The sequence below is a fragment of the Bos taurus genome, chromosome 16 (assembly GCF_002263795.3).
Source record: "Bos taurus isolate L1 Dominette 01449 registration number 42190680 breed Hereford chromosome 16, ARS-UCD2.0, whole genome shotgun sequence".
Lineage (NCBI taxonomy): Eukaryota > Metazoa > Chordata > Mammalia > Artiodactyla > Bovidae > Bos > Bos taurus.
The window spans coordinates 79,516,944-79,541,559 of NC_037343.1; the positions used below are offsets into that span (position 1 = coordinate 79,516,944).

Genomic DNA, 24,616 nt, shown 5'->3' on the forward strand with positions numbered 1-24,616 from the left:
GAGGAAGGTTCTTATGCACCGAGTTTCCAGCTGATGGTCTGCCCAGGGTGGTCTGGCCAGGGCCCTAGGGAGCAGGTTGGTGGGAAGTGTCCTGGGCAGGATGGGAGGAGGAGTCAAAGCTCCTGGGTCGTCCCCCACCCCGCCGCCCCACCAGGGCCCAAGGAACTGGGCTCTGAGGGTGCTTCATGGGAAGGATGGGGCCGCAGCAGCCCCTGGGAGTCCCAAGGCGGTGATGGGCGTGGTCCGGCCGTGGGCGTGGTTCAGTGATGGGCGCTGCTCAGTGGTGGCTGAGCTCAACGATGGGCGTGGCTCGGTGGTGGGCGGTGTTCAGTGGTAGGCGTGGCTTGGTAATGGGTGGGATTCAGTGATGGGCGGTGCTCAGCGATAGGCGTGGCTCGGCGATGGGGGTGGTTCGATGGTGGGTGGTGCTCAGTAGTGGGCGTGGCTCGGCGATGGGCGGTGCTCGCTGGTGGGCGGGGCCCCGCAATGGGCGTGGCTCAGCGATGGGCTCCTCCACCGCCCCGAGTTGAGGCTCTTGTGCGTAACAGCCCCAGCGCCTCGTCTCCAAAGCCGGAAGTGGGCGGTCCCGGGTCCGAGACCCGCGGGGCGAAGGGAGCCAGGTCCACACCCGCCCTGCAGGGGCCGCTCTGGAGCCGGCGCGGCGCCCTCTGGAGGCACAATCCCAGGACCGGGTGGGCCCAGAGCTGAGGCGCTGCGTTAGGTGAGGGCTCCCTCCGCCGCCCTCACAGCACCCCCGGGGCAGGCCAGGCAGGTGCCCCGGGCCCGAGGGGCTGGGCTTCAGGGCCTGAGGCGCCCCACGCAGGGGCAGGCTCCGAGGGGACGTGGCCGGCTCTCTGGACCCCCGACCTCAGACCTGGCCCCCTTCCGCCGGGCTGAGTCACATGCTGTGGGTGCTGTGAAGAGGGAGGCCCGGGGAAACCGTGACCGGTGTCCGGAACCCCAGCATGCGGGCCGAGGTCGGTGCGCCCCGGCAGAGGGAGCGCCGGAGTACAGCGGGCAGGACAGGACACGGGAGGACATGGGCCTCCGGGTCTCCCCTGGGACGGAGGCAGGGGGCGCCCCGGCTGGGGGACCGAGCCTCTAGGGCAGGCGGCGGTTTCCTCCTGATCCACGGGCAAGACCTGGACAGACCTCTGGGGGCACTCAGCCCCCCAGCCTCAGGGCAGACACGGACTGTGAATCGGGCCAGGGGTCGGGGGCTTCGGGGATTTCAGCAGTGAGGCCTCCCGGAGGCAGAGGGCCCGGAGGCCGCCTCCAAATGAAATGTCCCCACTCAGGGAGAGTCCTGAATGAAGACTTGTAAGCAGCTCTGGGGCTGGGGGGTGGGAGGCAGGGCCCTTCAGACGGTCCCCATCTTCCCAGGGCCGGGTGAAGGAGGCCGGGTGGACCCAAGCTGGCACCGCTCAGCCAGTTGCCTGTCCTTTCTGGAAGCCTGACTTGGCTGCTGCCTAGGCGTGCCAATGGACTCCCCTCCTGACCGTCATCCCGACCATCGTCAAAAATTAAACAAAATCACTTTTTCGGGACTGCCTGACCGCGTCTCTGGGAGCCCTCACTTGGCGGGTGAGTTACTCTGGGACCCGGCCGAGTCTTGGCTCCCGATGCCTCAGATGGGATGGTACTGGATGGCCCAGCCCTCGCTGGGCACTCATGGATGGACTTGAGTCTGCCCACTCCTGGCTGCCTGGTCGGTCAGAGCTCTGGTCTCTGCACTCCGGTCCCTTTTCAGACCTACCTCCCCGAGGGGCCTAGAGCTGGATGGGGACCAGGATGTCGCCTGGGGCTTTCCACTGTTCGGGAGAGCCAAGGCAGACCTCTAGACCACCTGTGTGTCAGCAAGTCCCCGACCCCAGCCCTGACCTCCAGACTCTTCAATCCAGCCACAGCAACATCCCCTGTTTGGTGCCTAGTCAGCATCTCAAGGGTCTCCCTGGTGGCTCAGACAGTAAAGAATCTGCCTGCAATGCAGGAGACTGGAGTTTGATCCCTGGGTTGGGAAGATCCTCTTGAGAATGGAATGGCAACCCAGTTCACTATTCCTGCCCGGAGAATCCCGTGGATGGAGGAGCCTGGTGAGCTACAGTCCATGGGGTCACAAAGAGTCGGACACAATTGAGCAACTAACACACACACACACACACACACAGGCATCTCAGATCCAGCACATCCCAGCTGCGCTGCCAGCCCCAGACCTGCCCCACCTCGCTTGCACAGGTCCTCAGGCCCCAAGTCTGTCTGCACTTGCCCTTGTCTCACTCACACCCAGCGTACCACTCTCCCTCCGGGGCCTGCCTTCAACACAGATACAGAATCTGACCACTCACTCCTACCATCCCGGGTCCAGCCCCCGTCTCCTCTACCCTGGATTATTACCATGTGACCTGGCCACCTGTACCCGCCCCTACCACCACCCTGCATCTCTCTAGTCTCAACCCAACAACCAGAGTAATTCTGTCTTAACTGAAACCTACCTAGGGCTGTCCTACGCAGAACAAAAGCCAGAATCCACACAACTGTCCTTGCAGCAGCTTCAGAAGGCCCTCCTGACCTGGCTCCTGACCGCTCTGCCTTCCTACTGGCCACTCCCCCTGCAGTCCCAGTCCAGGCTCTGGGCCCCTGGTCAGTCCCAGCTGCACGCCAGGCGTGGTCCTGCCCCAGCGCCTTTGCATCCACTGCTCTTTTGGCCTAGAAAGGTCTTTCCCCAGGTATCTGTCGGGCTAGTTCCCCATGGTCGTGAAGGCCACTCAGGCTTTCTCTGACCTCCTGAGAATGTATATATACACGTGTGTGTGTGTGTGTGTGTATATGTACATACATACACACATCTGTACAAGCAGACCCAGAGATGATTCCATTAGAGCTACACGTGGCAGTGTCCCGTGCGGGGACCTGTTTGTTTGTGTGCTCTGTCTGTCATCTCTGCCTATAATGCACCTTTCCCATAGAAAGTGCTCAGTAAACGTGGGCAGAAGAAGGGACTTACTAATTTCCTGCCCTGGGCCAGGGGTCATTCCACATTTTTTACATGAATGAATTAATTTAAACCTCATAACGGTGATAGACCCTGTGATTACCGGTCCCATGTTGAAGGAGAATTTAATTTGCTCAAGATTATGCCTTCATGTATCGTTGTTGTTGTTCAGTCGCTCAGTCCTATCCACCTCTTTTCGGCCCCATGGACTGCAGCACGCCAGGCCTCCCTGTCCCTCACCACCTCCCAGAACTTGTTCAAACTCATGTCCATTGAGTCGGTGATGCCATCCAACCAGCTCATCCTCCGTCGTCCCCTTCTCCTCTTGCCTTCAGTTTTTCTCAGCATCAGGGTCTTTTCCAGTGGATCAGCTCTTTGCATCAGGTGGCCAAAGTATTGGAGCTCTCACTTCAGTATCAGTCCTTCCAATGAACACTCAGTGTTGATTTCCTTTAGGATGGACTGGTTTGCTCTCCTTGCTGTCCAAAGGACTCTCAAGAGTCTTCTTCTTGCATTATTATCAAGCATTAATTATTTATTACTATCATCATTTGTTATTTATCATTATCATGCATTCATTCATTTAATTCTCACAATAATAATAGGGACAGTCATCCTCCCTATTGTATAGACAAGGAAACCAGAGCTGAGAGACTTTAACTTGGAAAGGTCGTGGGGCTCACTAAGCGGAAGAGCTGGCCTGGAACTCAGGCATTTGAACTTCAGCTGCAGTGCTCCAACTCTGACCCCGCCCCGCCCCCAGGGCAATCCACGTAGGGCAGTGAGGAAGGGCCAGACCTCAGGCCTGGTGACCAGGGATGCCACCCCTTCATCCTCTTGCTTCACCTGCTCCCGACACCCTGGGTGGACAGGCGCTATTCTTAGCCTCACCCCCAGCCTCTGTCTACACCTGGGTGCCAGCTCCACAGGGCTGCACCAGCTCAGTCGTCCAGGGAGATGCATAGGCCCATTTTGGGTTTCAAGTTCACTCCCATTCAAGGGTCTCAGAGCCTACCCAGAACAGCGCCAGCACCTGGGGCTCCCGGGGTGACTTAGAGGACTCTCCATCTCCTGCCTCTCCTGGCCGTGCTTGATGCAGAAAGTCTCTTGACAGTCCCCCACACAGTTCCCTTTCCACAGAGGCTTCTGTGGCCTACCTTTGGCCCCAGGCCTGGAGAAGCTGCTTCTTGGAGCTGGGGCAGTCACCTGGGACCCCTACAGCTTCTGAGCCCTCTTGAAAGAGGGTGGAGGGTGGGGGGTTCTGCTTTCCTGTTCCACACAGAGAATCAGCCAGATTCCTCCCAATTACATCCCCTGCAGGACTGCGCCAGTCAGAAAGAGAAGCCTATGAGTGCATCCAGGAATTTCTAGAACAAGGGCAGCTGGTAAGGCAGTTCCCTGGAGCTTTCTGAGAACTGAGGAGAAAAGTAGGTAAAAACGAGGGCTCGGGCTTCCCAGGTGGCACCAGTGGTAAAGAACCCACCTGCCAATGCAGGAGACCCAGGAGCCTGGGGTCAATTCCTTGGGTTGGGAAGATCCCCTGGAGAAGGAAATGGCTACCCGCTCCAGTATTCTTGCCTGGGGAATCCCCATGGACAGAGGCGCCTGGCAGGCTGCATACAGTCCACAGGGTTGTAAAGAGTCAGACATGACTGAGCACACACATGCAGGCTTCTTTCAGTCTGAATGCCAGCCCTGGCTTAGAAGCTGCCTGACCTGGCCTGTTAGGTGGCCAGGCCAGCCACAGAAGTGAAAAAAACCCTGCCTTTGGGGCCCCCAAGCCCTGCCCCCCCGCCAGCTTGGTCCCTGGAGAGCTACAGAGGCGTCAGGACACTGGTGGCCAGTGCTGGGCACGGGGCATGTGTAGGAAATGCTTCTGTGGTCAGAGTTCTGGGCCCTGCGAGGGGCAGGGTCTGGGCAGGGGACGCGGGGGCTCTGCAGAGGGAGGTGGGTGGGCTGCAGGCAGAGGCCGGGCTGTGGGCAGGGCTTGTGTGTCCCTCCGTCCTAGCTCGAGATGGACAAGCTGAAGTTCCTGAGTGCAGTGGACACCTTGAGTGGTGCTGTCCACGCCCAGGCAAATGGCAACATGGACGATTTCTTTCCGAAAACTGTCTTGGCCGAGAAAATCACGGTGAGCAAGGCCCTCTCTTTCTGGGCATCGGTCCTCCAGGGACAAGAATGACAAACCCAGCCGCGGGGCGGGGGTCCCTCTCTGAGGGGAATTCTCCTTTCTTCCTCCCTTCTAGAAATTAATTCTCGAAGAGTCCACAGAGGCCCTGGTCAGCACTGTGCGGCAGCAAGCCATGCTCTGCGTCGTGGCCCTGAGGTGCCTGGGTCCCCAAGGCCGGGGTGTTGGGGTTGGGGAGCATGGCAAGGCTTGGGGACGTGAGTTCTGGGCTGCGGGGGCAGGGCCCATGACGGCCACCCCGCCTCCCAGCCTCCTGTGGTAGGGTACCCCCAACTCTCACTGTTAGAAAGCTGTTGGGGCATCAGTGTGGGGAAGGCTCCCAGAGACGCCAGGACCTCCTTCCCTGCAGGGAAGTGTGTGAAGGCCCAGCAAGAGGGCAGAGCAGAGTGCCCCCCCCGCTGGCCCTGGACACTAACCTGTGCTCCAGAGCCCCCCGTGGCCCCTCCCCCCCTCCCCCACAGCCAGGTGAACCCGCCGCTCCACCTGTCCCAGAAGCTGGACCTGGCCACCGCCGGCATCTCCAGCATCATCCCTCTGCCGCTCATCATGCCCAGCCTGGACCGCAAGGAAAGCGCCAGCCTCTACCTCCAGGTGCTGCCACTGCCCATCCTCAGGCCCCTCGCGCCTCCTCGGGCTGGCTCCTGCTCCCACACCACCCACATCCTTCTCTCCCAAGCGCTCTGTTTCTCTAGTTTCACGAGAGCCTCAGTTTCAGGAGGAGACAGTCTGAGGATAAGCTACAGGTTCTAGGGAATTACTGGCCAATAGACTTGGTCAAACCTTCCCGGGAATTTTCAGCTTGAAAGATAGAGGTTTCCTTTATCGAAGATGTCAGAGAATGAGCCTCTGGTGGCGAGGGGCCCTCGGGGGCTGCATTTTTTGGAGAGAGCAGCCGGGTGCCCACTCGTACTGTCTGGCCTACCGTTGGAGCTGGTCCAGGGCTCAGTGAGGTCAAGCGGGGCTGGCGCTCGAAGATGGGAGGGCGGCGGCAGAGCTGGCCCATGGGAGTGGGGGCGCCCCGGGGAGCGGTCCGTCATCTGACACCCCGCGCCCCCCGCCTGCCAGACAATCCAGGCCTTGGACGACATGTTACAGGCTCTCATGATGGAGGATCTGGAGCCAAGCATGGTCTTCCTGCAGAGCTTCCTGGAGGTGAGGAAGGGAGATTGAAGCCCTGGGTGTGGGGGGAGGAAAGGAAACTAAGATGCCTGGGGCTCGGCTGCGGCTGAAGGCCATCCTTTGGTCCTCAGACCTCAGCAGGCATGTCTGTTCCCTGGAGACAGAGTCCTGCATCTCTCCCCTCTTCACGGAGTCCCCAGACGTTCTCGGTCACAATACATTGTCACCCTGAGGGGTGAGTTTGAATTCGAGAAATAGCCAGGAGTCACTTGAAATGAACTTTCGTGACAGGATGGTAATTAACAAAGTTGATTTAATTTTGGATAAAATACTAGATGTGACTAAAGATAAGGAGACAAGATTGCCCAGCTATCTTATTTTAAGCTTTCACTGAAGCTTCAGTACTTTAGTTACCTGATGCGAAGAGCTAACTCACTGGAAAAGACCCTGTTGCTGGAAGGATTGAGGGCAAGAGGAGAAGGGGGTGACAGAGGATGAGATGGTTGGATGGCATCACTGACTCAAGGACATGAGTTTGAGCAAGCGCTGGAAGACAATGAAGGACAGGGAAGCCTGGCGTGCTGCAGTCCAGGGAGTCGCAAAGGGTTGGACACGACTTAGTGACCGAACCACAACGACGATAAGGGCTGTGTGTAGAGAGGAAATGCATTCGTGTTAGGACATTATTTTGAGGGATGTATCATTTCTTTTTTTTTTTTTTTCATTTTTAATGATATTCATTGTTTTCTTGGTAATTTTACAAGCAACGCATGTTCATCACAGAAAACTAGATAACTATAAAAACTAGATAAACTCGGGCCAGCCGCAGCCACCCTCCTATTGTCTTTGTGGCCGGGATGCTGCGTGTGTCAGGGGTGTCCGCTTGTCTCCGAGGCCATGTCGGGGATGGACTGAGCAGGGAGGGTGGGACCCCACGGGAGGTGTGGCAGGGTGTCCCTGCTCCCTCTGCAGGTCGTCCTGCCTTGCTTGGTGCAGTCGGATAAAGTGCACGAGCAGACCCGGATCTTGGGCGCCATTTCCCGGATCCTGAGGTTTATCTGCAATTTCCCCGAGCTGGCGGTGAGTGCCTGGGACACGCGAGGCTCTGCAGGGGTCCCTGGGGGGCGGCCACAGCACCTTGGTCCCGCTGCTCCTGTGAGCTCTGAGTAGGCAGATATATCCCAGCCCGGGTGGAGGGCCTGGCCCGGGGAGTCAGGGGTGGGAGCCCATAGCTCCCACTGGCCAGTGTGCCCGGGGGTCTGGCCGCCCCAGTCCCCTGGGTGCTGACTTGGAAGGTCCCTTTGCCAGCACTGTGTGGAGCTGGTGAGGTGGGGGCACCCACAGCAGATACCAAGCTGTGTGGAGGGGAGGGGAAGTCGAAGGGAATGGGGGCCCCCTGGCAGGCGGGGCTGGGGCAGCGCCCATGTGGCCCGCGGGGTGCAGCCGGGCCCCCTCCCGCAGCACACGGCGGAGTTCTCCATGACTGGGAAGCTGATGGGCACGCTGGGCCTCCTCTGCATGAGCCCCAACCTGGAGGTCGGCATGGCGGCCTCGGAAGCGCTGCACTACCTGTTCAAAGTCCTCGCGCTGCAGAGAAGTGAGCATCCCGGCCTAATGGACTAGGGGCTGCGGGAGGCGGGGGTGCTGGCTCGCAGAGCGACAGGCCCTACTGGGAGCCCTGCGTGGTGTCAGGGGCGCCGGAGGGCTGGCCTCCCTCCTCAGGGCAAGGCCCTAAATACGCCTTATCTGAATGAGCCCCAGCCCAGTGCTGACACCACGCCCTCTTAGGAGACATTCCTGGGGACTCTCAGGAGGACAGGGAGCCGGGCTTGCAGCCACCTGTGAGATCCACTTGGCCCCTCAGTGTTCCCAGCTGTCCCACCACTGCTTCGAGGACCCAGGCTGGGAAATGAGGCTCCCTCCTCACGGGACAACCTGGGGACTCCTGATCTGGGCTTCCCCTGCCCCAAGAAAGTCAGAGTTTCGGATGTACACACACACAGAGGTGCCAGAGGAATTTGCACATCTCCCCCAAAGGGAGCTTCAGAGACTTGGCTTTTGTGATTAAACTGGGTCCGTTTCCCAGTTACTTAGCGGGGGCCGGGTGAGCAGTGTGTGGGAGCAGCGGCCTCACTGACGTCCACCTGCCGGCCTGGCACCAGGGCCCGAGAACCCTCGCACGCTGTGATGGGCCAGCAGCACTTCACCCTTGAACCCTCTTGGTCCACTCTGAGGTTTGCTGGGGAAGAGCGCAGGGCGTGTTCCTTTCTCCCCTGCCGATGGTTTTGGATCGCAGGTGTGAAACAGAAGACAGAGAACATCTTGAAGGAGCTGCAGAAGCACTTCCGGGGGGAGTGGCTGGCCAGCATACAGGACCTCACGATGGTAGCGCGCACACCCCACCCAACGCGGGATGCCTGGATGGGAAGCGCGGGCAGGAAGAGGGCCAGGCCCGAGGGGTGATCCCCACTACGAGGAAGGGTCCCTGAAATCCCAGGTCTCGTGGCCAGCGTGCTGGAGGGGAAGGCCCGTTCCCCTAGCTGCCCTGGGGTGGACTGAAGTTTAAGTCACTGAGCGGGACTGTGCAGTGAGGTGTGGTCCGCTCTCCTCCCCACGCACCTGTCTTAGGCCTGGCTTCCCTTCTGGTCTCTCAGCAGAGGCGGACTTCTGGCCCTGGGCACTGTGCCCCAGGCTCCGCCAGCTCCCACCACTCCCTCCAGAAACCCAGATACCACCCTTCACTCTCCCTTCCTCTCCACGCCCAGCTCAACCCCACGCCCATCCACTCTGCCTCCTGAATCCCTTGCTCGTCCACCTGCTCTGCTCTGGTCCTGCCATGGCTGTCACCCACCTCCTGCCTCTCACTGTGGCTGCCCCCGGCTCCTTCCCCTTTTGCAGGTGGCCCCTCCAAGGCCTGGAAGCAGACCTGGAAGCCGATGCCTGCTTTGCGGTGCGGTCACCCCGCTAGACATCAGAGCTCACCCCAGATGCAGTCCCCTGCTTGTGTTCCAAATGCAAACCCAGACGCCTTTAGCATCTCCCTCTGGGAAGATCGGCTGGAGAAGGGATAGGCTACCCACTCCAGTATTCTTGGGCTTCCCTGGTGGCTCAAGTGGTAAAGAGTCTGTCTACAATGTGGGAGAACTGGTTTAGGTCCCTGGGTTGGGAAGATCCCCTGGAGAAGGGAACGGCTCCCCACTCCAGTATTCTGGCCTGGAGGTCCGTGGGGTCACAGAGAGTCGGACGCGACTGAGCGACTCTCACTTCACTCACTTTCGCTTCTCTGTGCGCTGCTGTGGGGACCGTTGGCCACGCCCCGCCTCGGCCTCACCCCGCAGGGAGCCGGGTGCTGGCCGGGGCCGCCTGCGCTGGACCCAGGCCGGCCGGCCTCTCCAGGGCGCGGAGGCCACGGGCGGACTCAGGGGCTCAGCCCGGCTCCCTCTTCCCAGTTCTTCAGGAAGTACCTGACTCCCGAGGAGCGAGCAGACGTGATGCTGGTGTCGTTGGAGGCCCTGACCAAGCCCAGCAGGCACGACGCCCGGGCGGCCTCCAGGGTGCTGCGGACGATCCTGAAGTCCTCCGTCCCCGACATTGGGAAGGTAGCCGCTCCAGGGACTCCAGGGCCCGAGGGCACTTTGGGCCTTCTTCCTTTCCATTCCGTGTAGGATCTTGCTGTTTCACTTCCTACTGGTTGGGGTTAAACAGTCGTGATCCTTGAATCCAGAGGATAAAAAGTTAAACGAGGCGTAGCGTGGTTTGCAGTTGTGTGGAAGGCCCTTCCATGGGGAGGGGTGACCACCTGGCCTCCGTCTCCACTGGGAAGGGAAGGCTAGCATCAGAGCGACAGCAGGAGCCCCGTGTGGGCTCCCGGGGCCAGGAGACACCTCAGACCTCCCTCCCGCATGCAGACAGGGGATGAGGCCTCTGAGCACTTTGTCAGGCCGGCGGGAGAATTCCCAGCAAGATTAGGAGATGCCTGTCTCCATATCGTTGTGTCTGTCTATCCTCTACCCATGTATCTGTATCTACGTGTGTATCCGTGTCCTCTACACCTACATCTACGCCCGTGTATCTGTATATCTGTATCTACGTGTGTATCCGTGTCCTCTACACCTGTATCTACACCCGTATATCTGTATATCTGTATCTACGTGTATATCCGTGTCCTCTACACCTACATCTACACCCGTGTATCTGTATATCTGTGTCTACGTGTAAACCTAAGGCACACTGACACGAGCTAGAGCTGGAGCACGGCCCTTTGTCGCAGGTGGGACTTGTTCACAGAGAAATTAAGCCAGCACAGGGTCTCTTTATCAGTCCTTTTTCTTAGACCATCTTCAAAGCTCCTGTGGACAGACAGTCGCTCTCCTTTCAATGGCCTCCCGTGCCCCCACCTTCCCCTGATGCCAGTGCCAGCTCCATGAGCTGTTCCTGGGCTCTCCTCTTCTCTCTGGCCCGGGGTGCCATCTGAACGCTCCTGAGCCGAAGGGCACCCTGGAGGGCAGCTCCCCAGCGCCCATGTGGAGTCCCTGCCCAGCTCCTGGGCAGCCGGACTCTGCTCCCCACCCCGCACAGAGCTCGGGTCTCCTCCAGCACCACTTTCGTCATTGGAACCTTCTCCCTGTGGTGAACTGGAGCTTGCACCCCCGTGGCTCCCAGGCCAAGGTCAGCTTCCCATGTTAGGCTGACTTCAGTTACTGTTCAGGTTTACCAACGCCGGGCCCTTGCCCTGGGCTGGCCGCAGTCACGTGCTGTGTTATTTCTTACAACAAGTCTGCAGGGAAGTAACTGGAGTTGGGGAGAAGCTCACGGGGGGTATGGCCCGGATAACTGGACTTTATTGAACACACGTGTAACACGAACTAGACGTGTTAACTCAGGCCCACGAGGAGGCTGAACTGGTTCTCGTTGTCCGATGAAGAAGTAGAGCACGGAGAGGGCTGATCCTGTGCCAAGGTCACACAGCTGGTCAGCAGGGAGGCAGGTTCGAATCCAGGCAGAGTGACTCCAGGCCTGTACAGCCTCCCGTCCACACAGCCAGCGATGGGCCTGCCCTCCCCCCGCAACAGTCTCTGTGTCCCAGTTCCCTCCTCTGATATTTGTGACCTGGTTTCCAGACCCGACTCCACAGCCTCTTCCCTGCTGCTGTCTACTCTGTGCCTTTTCAGCCATGGCAGGGGGACAGCCCCCAGCCCCGCGTGGGCGCCTGGGTCCGAGGCTCCTGCCGAGCGGGTGTAGAGCACCCAGGAAGCAGGCACTCCGCACCCCCCCACCCCCCGCAGGTGCCTGAAATCATCAAGCACGTTTACCACCACATGCCCAGCGCCACGGACGCCACGGCCCAGGAGACCATCCGGAAGGTGCTCCACGTGCTGGCCCAGACCTACACGGATGAGGTGGTCCTGACGCTCTTCGAGATGGACGAGCAGTCCCAGAGGTGGGTGGGGTCCCCGGGGCGGCAGACAAGCCCCAGGTTGTGCCGATCTGCTTATTCTTAAAATATGTCCAACTTTTAGTACAAGGAAGCTCCTTACTCGGGGCAAAGTGATTGTGCCATTAATATTAGCTTATTGCAGAAAATTTTGAAAGCGTGTACATTTTTGAAAAAGAAAAAAGAAATTAAATCTCACCCCAAGGCAACCTCTGCTGTTACTTAGCTATAATTTATAGTGTGTCTACCTCTTAAGAATGATTTTGTTCCATTTTTACAAACACAACAAACGAACACACACAAAAAGGGTTTTAAGGAACGTACACACACAAAAAAACACACAAAACACACACACACACACACACACACAAAGAAAGTACAGTCCCTCATATATACCGATCTCCACATTTTTTTCATAGCATTTTCTCAAAATTAAAACTCCTTTGTAAATGATTTTAATAGCCATCTGATATTATATAGTATGGGTGTACTAAGCTGTAAGACATTAAAATTTCTCCATGTAGTAAAATTCGCCCTTTGACCACACAGTTCCACAAGCTTTCTCAAACGTATAGTCACAGCCATCACCACCACATTAAGACGCAGGGCCTTCCACTGCCCTCCAGATCCCGTGCCGCTGGGAGCAGCCCCACGAGCCTTGCCCCCATCTGTCACCCAGCCCTGTCGTTGGGCCTTCCCCAGGCCGTCCTAGAAGTAGGACCACGCAGGACGGTCACACCGCACAGAGCAGACTCGTGCGTCTGGTCCTGGCTTCTCTCGCTTACGTGCGTGTTTGGGATTCACCCAGGGCATCGTGGGTGTCAGAAATTCACCCCGTTCCTTGCTGAGCAGCACCCCACTGTGTGCGCAGGCCGCGCTGTGCTCAGCAGTCACCTGGTTTTCGCAGTTCTGGGCCATTACAAGTGTGCCGCTGTAAATATGTGCGCGTAGGCTTTTGTGTAAATATTAGCTTTCATCTCTCTTGGCTAAGTTCCTAGGGGTTGCATTTCTGGGTAATACGGGAGCTGTCCGTTTAACAGCTTTAAAGAAGCCGCCAAACTTTTCCAGCCGTGGTTGTGGCGTTTGCCTTTCCGCCAGCGGCTTACCAAAGGGCTTTCGGGTTGCTTCCATGCTTGTCCACACTTGGTATCGTCATTAAGAAAGACCTAGTCATTCCAATAAGTGCGCAGGGGCATCTTGTTTCTATTTGTGTTTGACTCTTAATTGCAACTGATGTTGACCATGATTTCTTGTGTTCATTTACCTCCACATACCTGCTTTGGCCAAATGTCCAAATCTTCTACCCGTTTCTTCCCTTTTTTATAAGCATTTTTCACTATTTTAAAGTATTTTTTAATATTTATGTCCTTTGTTTTCATTTATTTGGCTGTGCCGGGTCTTGGCTGTGGCATGCCGGACCTAGTGCCTCACCCGGGGGTGGAGCCCGCATCCCGCGTCCGGGCAGAAGGATGCTTAACCTCTGGGCCACCAGGCGAGGTCCCCAGTCTGTCATTTCACGATTTGTTTTCTGTTTGCCTCCTCCAGTTTTTGCTCCTACGTTTCCACTTTCCTGAATTATTTTGGATAGTTTGTGCTTTTTTTTAGAGGTATTCCTTCTTAATTTATCCATTGTATTTTGACTCCATCAATTTTTAGTGGAGTCTTAGGCATTTCCAAACCTCAATTGTCATAGTGTACTGACATCCCTAAACGTTCATAGTCCATTTAGAATTAATATTTTACAGCCTCAGGAAAACATGAAAGCTTTCAACATGTAGCTTCCTTGGCTTCCCTACTTACGGAAGTAAGTAAGGAACTTACTTCCTTACTTATGGTATGGTTGCCATACGTATTATATCTATACACGTGAAGAAACACCACCAAAAAAAGGTTTAATTTTTGCTTTAATAGTCATACATATTTTTAAACTTATCATGGGAAGCTATAAAGCATTTGGCAAAAGAATTCAAAGTCTATTACTAACTGAAAAAAAAAATTCCCCTATTATGGGAAAAAACTTCCCTACCATGATGAAGAACATTTATCAGAAATTAATAAGCAATCTTAATTTCCCAATTGAGAAATTACGCAGTTCCCTGGCCAGGGCTCTGCTGGCCTGTCTCTTCCACTGATTAACCCTCGAAGCACTGCTCAAGCGCGCGTGTTTTCTGCTTGGAGTCCTCCTTCGTCTTTGTCCCGAGAGCCCCGTGATGCCACACCACCAGCAGGGAGACTGTCTTCATCCTCGTCTTCAGTCTCTCCTTGATTTTTCACGACCCTCTCCTGTCTCGCAAAGGTCGTGGCTTCTTGGGTACAGCGAGCAGACTTTCCTGAAATTGTACCCTGTTATTTGGAGAAATAATTTTCAGATCTCTCCTCTTCCTCTGAGTGTGAATTTGCAGGTTGGGAGGAGCAGGGAAGGTATCCCAGGCAAAGGAAAAACATAAGTGAAATGCATTCAGGCAAGGCTGGAAGGGCCTGCGCGGAGAGGTGACCGCCGGGGCCTGGAGGGTGGCCTGCTGGGTCCGGGCCAACGGCTGGAGCACTGGCCGGGACACGGCCACAGGGGAGGTTTCTGACCCATGGGACTCAGCTGTTTCCTCCCGTCAGGTTCACAGGCCGTGTGAGCACTTTCAGAGTCACCTGCATGTGAGGTGGCAGAGAACAGGAGGCGCGGAGGTGATGGAAAGATGGAAGGAGTTGGAGGAAAGGAGAGGGGAGAAGGGAGAGGGAAGGGTAGGAAGAAGGAGCTGGGCCCTGAGCAGAGCGGCAGAGCCCCTCCCGGGAGGCTGACCTTACAGATGGGCTTTCTCCCTGCAGGGGGGCTCGCAAGCCCTGGGAGATCCTGGCGTCCTTCCCCAAAGGCTACGAAGTGATCATGGAGCACCTCCTGCAGAGGCTGACCCCCCAGCAGAGGTCTCGGCCCCAGGAGCCCGGCTGCAGAGCGCAGATCTCTCCATTGATCGTACGCGGGCCCGCAGCGGGTAGGGTGCCCCGGGGTCCGTCCAGGCTGTCCGGAGCTCTCAAGCGGCTGCTGTGGACAGAGGAGGTTGAACACCCTCGTGGCCTCCTCTCGTGTGGGGCCCCGGGGAGTCTGCCGTGCCTGAGAACCGGCTGCTCGTTCGCCTGGGCGGGACAGAGTGAGACCAGCACCCCAGTCCCCTGACCCCTCAAGGATGGTGAGAGTAGCAAGCCACCAGCAGAGCCCCCAGAGGGCTTTAAACGGACAGCAGCCCAGACACCGCCCTGCTCTTCCCGGGCTCGGCAGCGGGGGACCCGGGGGCTGGCTGTGGGTCGTGTCAGCCCAGGGCTGCGGCTGACAACGCCCCCTGCCCCGAAGGCCACCAGGGCCCTCCACGAGCTGCTGCTGGAGCCCAGCCGGAGGATGGAGGTGCAGGCCTTCTTTCCGCACCTGTTCCTGGCCCTGCTGTTCCGCATCTCCTCCCTCCTGGGGGTGGGGGCCGCCCAGCCCCCTGTGAGCCAGGGGATGGACCCCGTCAGGTACCCCCTCTCCGGCTGTCGCTCAAGGGCCTCGCCTGCCGTTTTTCACCTCCACCGGGCCTGGGCTCCCCACGTGCCCTCCAACAGCTCTTGCCTAGGCTTTTTATTGATGATTTTTTTCTTACTTATTTTTGGCCACGTCATGCGGTATGCGGAATCTTAGTTCCCCAACCAGGGATGGAACCCGGGCCTCCTGCCCTGGGAGCTCGGAATCTTAACCACTGGACCGCCAGGGGAGTCCCTTGCAGGGCTTCTTAGAAAGACTCTCTGTGTGTCTGGCTTTCTGGGCGGATGCAGGGATGCTGTCCCTCTGTGACACCACGCATCTGAGTCTGCAGACCCCCGCCCCCACCCCGGTGCCCCAGCTGTCTTGGCTTCAGGTGCCTCCTTCATGGAACGTTGCCAGGGTCCCTGAGGGCTGTCCCACCCCCAGCAGGTGGCGGCCGTGCGGGAGGCTGGGTGGACAGGAGGTTCCCAGGTGAGGAGAGGACGACCTTTCCTCTGCTGTCTGCCCCCCACCCCCGCGCCCCCCCAGCTGCTCCGTGGAGGCGCTGAAGACCTTGATGAGGAGTGCAGGGTACAGCGACCACGTGTCCTACATTCAGAAGCTGCAGGGCTGGGAGCTGCTCACCAGTCTGGAGAGACACCATGAGGGGGTGGCCCTGCTGGGCAGGTGAGCCTGGGCCGCACCTGCTGGGGGGCCGGCCGCCCTGCCCCCGCCCTGCCCCAGGGCCCCCTGCATACAGGCCTGACCCTGGGCGCCCGCCCCGCCGTCCACAGGGCCATGGTCGTCCGCAGCTGCTGGCACACCCGCCCGGTGTTCCGCCTCACCGTCCGCGTCCTCCAGGACCCGGACCTCGAGAACCACATGACGGCTCTTGTGTTCTTCACTGAGGCGAGTGGCCAGGACTGGGGGTTGGGTGGGGGCCTGCCCCTCCTGGAGCAGTTACTCCAGGGGGCTGTGGCCTGACTCACATCAGGCTGGGAGACATTGCTCAGGACACCTGGTTGGTCACCTGGAGTCTCAGGCCTTGAGTTTACCTGGTGCGTCTGAATCTCGGCTCTGATTTCATAGAAGAACACGGCGCCCCCGCAGCCACCCTGCCTTAGAGTCACTCTGCTCAGCTCTCTGGTTGGCTCAATGTACTCTGGTCACCTGGCAGAAGAAAGGTATCACTCTGCTCAGCTCTCTGGTTGGCTCAATGTATTCTGGTCACCTGGCAGAAGAAAGGTATAACTCTGCTCAGCTCTCTGGTTGGCTCAGTGTATTCTGGTCACCTGGCAGAAGAAAGGTATCACTCTGCTCAGCTCTCTGGTTGGCTCAATGTACTCTGGTCACCTGGCAGAAGAAAGGTATAGAGATTTGGCAGCTATGGAAAAGAATCTTAAAAGCAACAAAATCATGAATAATGGTGATGCTCGGAAGAAACCACTTCTAGATTTTGGTCTGAATGTGTGTGGGGGGGTGTTTTCCTGGAGGAGGAAATGGCAACCCACTCCAGTACGCTTTCCCGGAGATTCCCATGGACAGAGGAGCCTGGCAGGCTGCAGTCCATAGAGTCGCACAGAGTCGGACACGACTGAGCGTCTGAGCCGCCACCATGGGTGTGTTGGTCATGTTTGAGATCCCTGTCCGTTCATGTTCTGTATTCTGCTGTCTTAGAGCATCTTCTGCATCATTATGTGGTTTTTTTTGGGGGGGGCTATACATAAATTTTCGGAGAAGGTGATGGCACCCCACTCCAGTACTCTTGCCTGGAAAATCTCATGGACGGAGGAGCTTAGTAGGCTGCAGTCCATGGGGTCGCTAAGAGTCGGACACGACTGAGCGACTTCACTTTCACTTTTCACTTTCATGCATTGGAGAAGGAAATGGCAACCCACTCCAGTGTTCTTGCCTGGAGAATCCCAGGGACGGGGGAGCCTGGTGGGCTGCCGTCTATGGGGTCTCACAGAGTCGGACACGACTGAGGCGACTTAGCAGCAGCAGCATACATAAATTGTAATGGGGATGTAATATTTCATCACAAAGATATTTTATGATTGATCTGACATTCAGTTTCTAATTTTACACTATTATAATCACACTATAGTGAACATCTCTTTGTGAAAGCTTTGTCCATATTCCAGATTATTTGCTTAACTACGAAACATAATAAGTGGAAGACTTGGTTCAAAAAATATGAATGTCTTCTATGATTCTTTTTTTTTTTTGAATGTCTTCTATGATTCTTGAGACTGATGCCAAGTTAGTCTGATTTGTCTAGACTAACGTCCCCCAGTAAAGTTGTACCGATTTATACTCCCACCAGCGGTGTTTAAAGGGAGTTCGGGAGTTCTGACTCACCACAGCTTTAAATACGCTCCTTTTGTAATTTGAAGTCACTGAGTTTTGCAGTAGGAGTGGATTTCTTCTGAAATAACAGGGAGAAGATGACAAGCGCTAGTCCTAGAACCTGGACGGGTAGGACCTGCTGGGTCCTGCTGGCTTTTGTGCAGGTTGCGGGCATCAGTGTCTTGTCTGTGGAGCCCCCTCCCCACACCCGTGAACCTGTGTTGATTTGTGCACGGGGGTGGGGCGCTGACCAGGCAGACAGGGACACGTGTCGGGTTGTCAGAACCCCTGCTGAGGATGGCAGGTGTGCACAGGCACACCCGGGCCCCTGACCAGAAACGGAATCTGTGCACAGTGACTGGCCAGCGTGAGTGCCCCTGATCTCTCGGGAGCTTGCCCACGCCAGACTGCTGGGCCCCGTCGGCAGAGGCCTGGACTCCGAGGGCCCAGGGGAGGGCTTTGTTTTCTGGATCTACTTCAGTGGTGATTGTCCTCCGGGCGGTCCTGGGACCCGGCTTCGGGAAGCAGCAGAAGGCACATGCCAGGGCGGCAGGGGGGCCCTCGCATGGAGGGGTCCTGGACTCAGGCTGCGCCTGGGAACCCTCCGGGCAGCTTCTAAACACAACAAGGGCTGACCACTATGCCACCCCTCCGCCGTCCTGCCTATGCGTCCTCTCTGCCCGTGGTCTGGGGTTGGGTCCCGGTGGGCGTTTACTTGAGAAGACCCGAAGCTTAGAGCTGTCTTCTAGAAATACAGCTAGGACAGAGAACCTCTCTAGAAGTTACCCCAAATGGATAATGTCTGCTGAAAACAGTGGAGATGGGCCTTCGTATCTCCCACCCTTCTTGGACTTCTGGGCTGGGAAGCGGGGAGGGAGGAGTCAGCAGCTGGGGACAAGGCTGGACCCCCACAGGGTGGGGGCTGGGTGAACGTCACCACCGGCCACTGAAGGGTGGTCCAGTCAGTTTTAAGGTGGAAACCAGTGGGGCTTTAGGTACCAGCTGAAGAAGTGGATCGAGGTCTGTTAAAGGGAGAGAACAGCTATGAAAACTCCAAATAATCCACGTGTTTTTCACCCGCCCTGTTTATTGTTTGACTTCCCTGGTGGCTCAGACAGTAAAACATCTGTCTGCAGTGTGGGAGACCTGGGTTTGATCCCTGGGTTGGGAAGATCCCCTGGAGAAGGAAATGGCAACCCACTCCAGTACTCTTGCCTGGAAAATCCCATGGACAGAGGAGCCTAGGAGGCTACAGCCCATGGGGTCCCAAAGAGTCGGACACGACTGAGCGCCTTGACTTTTGTTTGGTTATCCTCATCTGTTTCCTGGGCAGGATCATAGTAGAAACATGCAAAACCATCAGGGCCGTCAGCTTTTGTCCAGGGTTCTCAGGGAGCTCAGTAATTTTAACTCTTGCTGTAACTCTGTGAAAAAAAAGTGTTATTACCTCTGTTTTGCAGAGGATAAAACTGAGGTTCAAAGAATCTAAGAAAATTGCTCAGCTAGAGAGTCCAAGGGGTGGGTCTGCCTGCCTGCCGGTCAGAGACAGTAGCTGTCCACAAGAACACCCCCAGCATCAGGACCACACGTGGGGAGACAGACGCGCATACATCACACGTGCACGCACACAAAACGAGCTCCTGTTGGTTAAATGCATCGGATTAGCTTTTGTCTCGTTCGCTTTTATTTTAAAGGATATAAATACACGTATAATTTACGTATACAAATAAAATCACGTTTGCTGTTTTCTTTCCATTGTATTTTGTTCTCTAAATTGAATGTACATTCTATTGAAACTAGAATCTATTTTCTAAATTTAATTGTATTCTATTTTCCGAATTCTAAATTTGTTTCTTTTAATTATATTCTCTCTTCTAGATCATTTGCTATTTTAACTGTCGCCTTTTTTTCTTTCCCATTTCCCCGTCTCCCTCCAGCCTCACAGCCCTGCACCCATGCTTCTCATATGCGAGCAGCCAAACACACCTCCTTCTGTGTGTACTCGCCAGTGTCTCTTACCTTGATCCCCTGGGGTTCCCCTTGTCAAAGGCCCCCCAGGGAGACTTGCAGGCTGGAGGGACAAATTCCGGAACGACAGCCTGTGAATGTGACCCTCCAGCTGACCGTTGGCCCCTGTAGCAGTCCTTCCAAATCCTGAAGAGCGGTTCCTCATTCTCGAGCAGGAGCCTGGACTCTGGGTCGTCGAGGACGCCTCCTTTGGGCCCGCCTCCTCCAACTCTCTCCGTGTCCTCACGCAGCTGCTGCAGTGCCCGGACGTGGCGGCTGCTGCCGACGACGAGATGGTCAGGACCCTGGCCAACTGGTTCCAGCGAGAGGAGCCGGCCGTCGTGAAGCTGCTGCTGCGGGCAGTGGGGATCCTCTCGAGGCACGAGAGCACGGTGAGCTGGCCGCACCCGGGCTCCCGGACCTGCAGGCCTAGAGGGCCCAGGGGCGGATGGGGTGGACGCCTCTCGCAGGGTCAGACCGAGGGAGTCCCCACGAAGCCAGCCCACTGAGGACAGGGCTAGGCAAAGAGCCCCTGCTGCTCTCACCGTCCTGGGAAAGAAGGGGAGGTTTCCCACAAGGGCCCCGGGTCGCCAACCTGCCGGGTCTCCTGGAGCCGGGCGTCCTCACCAGGGATGAGGAGGCGGAGGGGAGGGTGCTGTGGGTTGGGCAGTGAGTGGTGTCTCCTCCCTCCCCCATGTGCAACACCCCCCGGGGAGGCTTCCCCTCTGCCGGCACATCCCCACCGGCACGCCCTTTGCTGGCACCCCTGCCACCACCCCCTGTTTGCCAGCACCTCTCTTTTCCTGAACCCCTCTTTACCAGCACCCCCTCTCTGCCGGCACAGCCCCTGCTGGCACCTGGGTCCAGGGACGTGAGGGGTGTGCCCCCCCCAGCCTGTGTGTGGTGGGGGTGGGGGCAGCTCCCTAGCGGGTGGGACTGTCCCGGCGCCCATCCACAGGGGAAGCAGCTCCGTGCCCTGCAGCCCTACGTGCTCAGCTGCTGCTACTCTGTGGACGGCAGCATCGTGGCGGAGACCTTCCAGGTGCTCAGGGACCTGGTGGACCAGCTGCCCTGGCAGCACTCGGCCGCCTTCCTCATCCAGCTTGCGTTCACCCTCGCACCCTTCCTGGAGGAGGTGCGTCCCCCAAGGTCTGTCTCCCTCCTGGGGCATCGTCTGTCCAGTAACGGGGTGGCCAGAACTGTCTCCGAGGCCCTCCGGCTAGACGGCGACGCCTGCGAAGGGGCTGACAGCCATGGCCCCCGGCCTGGGGATGGTCCAGAGGGCAGAGGGCAGTCGCAGTGGGGTCGTGATGATGGGGGCCCTGCGGACGGTGGGGGGCTCAGGGCCACCGTCTGGAAGGCGGGGCTCCACTGCCTGCCCCTCACGTGGGTGCACGTGTGTGTTCTCCCCCAGGAGTCCGAGCATCTGCGCCTGACAGCCTTTGAGATCTACGGGGCTCTCCTGGCCAAGGTTAGCAGGAGGGTCTTTGTCTTCCCCTTGAGGCACCAGGTCCTCAACCTGCTCATCCTGCTCGTACTCCACCTGGAGGATGCGAACGGCAGAATAGCTCAGGTGAGAGCCCACGGGGCGGAGGGGCGGGCGGCGCTAGCAGGATGTCAGTGAGCACTTGGCGAGGGGCTGAAGGGGCTGACCGGAAACGGGGTCCTGGGACGGGGAGGCACCCACTGGGGACAGAGACGGCTGGCCCAGGTTCTGGAGTGGGCAGGCTGGGCTCTGAGCCTAGCTGCTGAGAAGCGCGGCGGCCGACCTGCTCACACCAGGCTCCTTCGCCCAGTGAGGCTCTCACGGGCACAGATCAGGACACCCAGGACCAGCTGAGGAGCTGGGACGTCCCCTTTGTGGGTGGGTCTGTCTCAGTCAGCTGGGCGGCCACCTTTCTGGAGGAGCCAACTTTGATGAGAGGAGTGACCCCCAGCCGGAGGATCCAGACCTCCGGGAAATCTCTGAGAGGCTGTTTTGGGGGCTTGGGGGCTGTGGGCTGGTGGGGTAGGTGAGGAGGTAGATCTCGCTGCGGTAACATAGCAACTGGAAAAATCACCATCATGATTTTTCAGCTTCCCATCAGTGGGAGGAAGGGTACAGGAACAGCCAAAGAACGGTCTGGCCTTCCTTCTGTCGGGGGGTCCCCTGGGTTCACTGAGTCCTGTCCCCGTAGGGCTGATCTCACTGTCGCCTGTCTCCGCCCGCATGCCCTCGGGGTCTTGGCCCGGCCTGCACCCTGACTCCTCCGGCTGGGCTTCCCTGTCTCTCCAGATCGCCCGGCCCACACTCTGCCACCTGGCCACCTTGCTGGGCTGGTCAAAGCTCAGGGCGACTTTCGCTGAGAAAGACATATGGACCATCCTCAGTGCCCTGGTGGGTCGCGGCTCGCTGCCTGCTTTTGTGGGGGTGGCTGGGGCACCCAGATGTCGGGTTCCTCTCCCCGCGGCCACAGCGGTACAATAGCGAGCCCAGGGAAAGTGGGCTCCAGAGCCCGGGCAGTCTGGGGGGCCTTTGTGGAACAGGAGCTGCGGGCGGGGTGCGGATGTGCGGACTTCCCTGGGGGCTGACTTTGCGGGCCGGGGCGGGGCGTGGGCCGAGGGCGGGGCCGGGCGGGGCCAGGTGGGGTGTGAGGCGGGGCAGGGGCGTGGCGTGGGCCGAGTTGGGCGGGGCTAGACTGGGCGTGGCGTGGACCGGGTGGTGGTGCCGGGGCAGGCCATGGGCGGGGCCAAGGCGTGGGCGGGGCTGGGCAGGTCAGTGGGGCGTGGCGGTGCCGGGTCGGGGGCGTGGCGTAGCGGGACAGGGGCATGGAGGGGCGGGGCCGGGCCGGGGGGGGGGGGGGGGGCGGTTCAAGGCGTGGCGTAGGCGGAGCCGGGCAGGGGAATCAGCGGGGCGTGGGCGGGGCGGGGCGGGGCGTGGGCGCGGGGCGTGGGTGGGTGGGGCGTGGGGCGGGGCGGGGCGGGGCGGGGCGTGGGGGCGGGGCGTGGGTGGGGGGCGGGGCGTGGGTGGGGGGGCGGGGTGGGCCAGGCCGGGCGGGTTTGGGGCTGCAGGAGCAGCGGCGCCTCTCCCGCAGCTGCAGCAGGAGGTGGGCCGAGCCCTCTGGTTCCTGAAGCAGAGCATACAGCTCTTCAGGAGCCCGCAGGTCCCCATCCGTCGGGCTGCCGTGTGGTTCGCAGGTACGGCGGGCCTCCCCTCTGCCCGGGGCGCCGTGTCCCCGTGCTGGGGACCTTCACACAGCCCAGGGAGCCAGGACAGCGGGCAGACAGCCTGGGGTAGTGACCGAGCAGGGCGGAGCGCTGTCCGCACCTGCCCCCTACCCCACCCCGCTGGGAGCCCCTGCCTGAGTTGGGCGGCCTTATCCCGCTAAACAAGCCGCGTCCTGGGAGGGCAGCTCAGAGACTGGAGTGGCCGGCTCCATCAACGTCCCCAAGGAAAGCACCGCCCAGCACAGGCGACGCCCCGTTTGTTCGAGACCCTTCAGAGAAGCGGGGAAGTCATCCTGGTTTCAAGGAGAAAGTCAGGACCCGAGGTCGGGTGTGGGAGGGACAGACAAACAGAGAGCGGGCATGGGGACTGTTTGGGGAAGAGGCTCGGAGCAGGTGCAGCGGGGTCCCCTGGTCCTCTGTGGGCCAGTGAGGCGCTCCGTGCCCCCTGCAGGCCAGATCATCCAGACCCTGGGCGCTGAGGAGGCCAGGGAGATGGACGAGGTCCACGCAGGTCAGTGCAAGCCTGCGCCTGCTGCCTGTCCTTCAGACGTGGTTGCGGGGGCTCAGAAATTAGGGCAAGTGGGCTCACAGCAGTCACCATCGGGGGGCGGTGACGGGGAGGCTTGTCATTTGGGGGCACACGGGGACTCCTGGCGCCTTCTTTCTGCCTGGGCGGCTGCCCCGTATCCCCCACCCCTCCACCTCCCCTTCCCTCTCCCAAGCCTGCAACCCTGCCTGGCGGGCTTCCATGGTGCCAGCGAGTCCCGGCTGCAGCCGCAGCCGGAGGCCTAGGCTCCCCCGGCGCCCTGGGGAGAGGAGGGCGGAGCCAAGCCGGGGGAAGTGGGCAGGACCCCCCTGGGTTGGTCCTGGACTGGACGAGCGCCAGCCACGCCTCTCGGAGCCTCGCAGTGCGCGGTCCCAGGCCCGGAAATACGCTGGCTCCCCCTCCACAAGCTGCTGGCCCCCGGCCCACCGCCCTCCCCTTCCTGCACAGCGCCCACCCGCCCCCATGAGCCCCGCACCCCCAGGCCCTCTTGCTCAGCCCGTGTGTCTGTCACAGCCCTGAGGCACATGCGGGCAGACCCGGACCCCACGGTCAGCTGCCTCGCCACGCAGACCTCCTACATCCTGGAGGCCAAGGAAAAGACGTGGGTCACCAGCTCCACCTCCTGCTTCTGCTCCAGGAGGCTGCGGAAGGCCTACTGCTGAGCCTTCGGCTCATCAGACGAGACTGCGGCAGTGGAGACCATGGCCTGGCTTCTGAGCCCTGCTCTAGACGAGGGGTGTTCCTGCAGAGCTTCTGTAATAAAAGGAGAAAGCGGAGACTTCCAGCTGGGGCGTTGCTTTGTCTTCTCTGGAGCCCACTCCCACCCACTCCCCGTCCTGCGGGTCTAGGCGGCTCTCCCCGCCCTGCCCGCACTGCCCAGGGCCTGGCTGCCAGGGCGAGGGGGCTCTGTGAGCATCAGCTTGAACTACTGATGGGAAAGCTGGAGGAAAGCGATGATGGGATTCAGGGGGTGTGGGCAGGGCTCCTGGCTATAGGCAACGGCAGCCTCCCTGGTTGATTTAAGCGGGAGGACAGCTTATGGGAGCGTGTGAGTCAGCTCCTGAAACATCCCGGGAGGCCAGAGAGCTGGACACTGTGCTCCGGACCCAGGGCGACTCCACAGAATGCCACCCTGCTGTCTTTGACCCAGCCAGACCAGCCTGGTGACAGCACTCAGGTCTGGATCCTGAAAGCCTGTTCCTCCTGCCACCCGAGAGGTCAGCCGGGTGAGCACCCGCCGTCTCCCGCTGCTCCTGCTGGAACCGGCCCTGACAGGGACCATCCCA

General features: G+C 59.0%; 2 protein-coding genes across 5 annotated transcripts; both read left to right on the plus strand.

Annotated features, from left to right (window-relative positions):
• The first annotated feature begins 73 nt into the window (after positions 1–73).
• Positions 74–19,305, plus strand: LOC101905351 (maestro heat-like repeat-containing protein family member 7). 2 transcript variants are annotated; one of them, XM_059875846.1, is made up of 16 exons: positions 74–721; positions 1,384–1,584; positions 4,313–4,377; positions 5,001–5,123; positions 5,239–5,318; positions 5,642–5,771; positions 6,246–6,332; positions 7,272–7,379; positions 7,761–7,896; positions 8,596–8,684; positions 9,749–9,898; positions 11,585–11,739; positions 14,554–14,698; positions 15,074–15,234; positions 15,770–15,907; positions 16,015–19,305. In XM_059875846.1, the coding sequence occupies exons 2-16, from the start codon at positions 1,482–1,484 to the stop codon at positions 16,202–16,204; spliced, it is 1,860 nt and encodes a 619-aa protein (XP_059731829.1). In that variant the 5' UTR covers positions 74–721; positions 1,384–1,481; the 3' UTR covers positions 16,205–19,305. The 2 variants fall into 2 exon arrangements, with proteins under 2 accessions (XP_059731829.1, XP_024832689.2); XM_024976921.2 differs by lacking the exons at positions 15,074–15,234; positions 16,015–19,305 and having other exon boundaries at positions 14,554–14,717; positions 15,770–15,874.
• A 49-nt stretch (positions 19,306–19,354) lies between these two features.
• On the plus strand, positions 19,355–24,114 carry LOC104974554 (maestro heat-like repeat family member 5). Of its 3 annotated transcripts, XM_059875848.1 has the most exons (7): positions 19,358–19,968; positions 20,535–20,711; positions 20,991–21,149; positions 21,852–21,953; positions 22,651–22,753; positions 23,235–23,294; positions 23,844–24,114. In XM_059875848.1, the coding sequence occupies exons 1-7, from the start codon at positions 19,870–19,872 to the stop codon at positions 23,990–23,992; spliced, it is 849 nt and encodes a 282-aa protein (XP_059731831.1). In that variant the 5' UTR covers positions 19,358–19,869; the 3' UTR covers positions 23,993–24,114. The 3 variants fall into 3 exon arrangements, with proteins under 3 accessions (XP_059731830.1, XP_024832693.1, XP_059731831.1); XM_059875847.1 differs by having other exon boundaries at positions 19,355–19,968; positions 20,597–20,725; positions 23,235–23,936; XM_024976925.2 differs by having other exon boundaries at positions 19,356–19,968; positions 23,235–23,936.
• Positions 24,115–24,616: the final 502 nt, after the last annotated feature.

Coding starts and splice junctions, on each gene's coding strand:
- LOC101905351 (XM_059875846.1), top strand. CDS start 1,482: ATGGACTCCCCTCCTGACCGTCATCCCGACCATCGTCAAAAATTAAAC. Junction 15,235..15,769: donor CAGGGGATGGACCCCGTCAG/GTACCCCCTCTC, acceptor GCGCCCCCCCAG/CTGCTCCGTGGAGGCGCTGA. Junction 15,908..16,014: donor GGGGTGGCCCTGCTGGGCAG/GTGAGCCTGGGC, acceptor CGCCGTCCACAG/GGCCATGGTCGTCCGCAGCT.
- LOC104974554 (XM_024976925.2), top strand. CDS start 19,870: ATGGTCAGGACCCTGGCCAACTGGTTCCAGCGAGAGGAGCCGGCCGTC. Junction 20,712..20,990: donor TCGCACCCTTCCTGGAGGAG/GTGCGTCCCCCA, acceptor GTTCTCCCCCAG/GAGTCCGAGCATCTGCGCCT. Junction 22,754..23,234: donor GGCTGCCGTGTGGTTCGCAG/GTACGGCGGGCC, acceptor TGCCCCCTGCAG/GCCAGATCATCCAGACCCTG.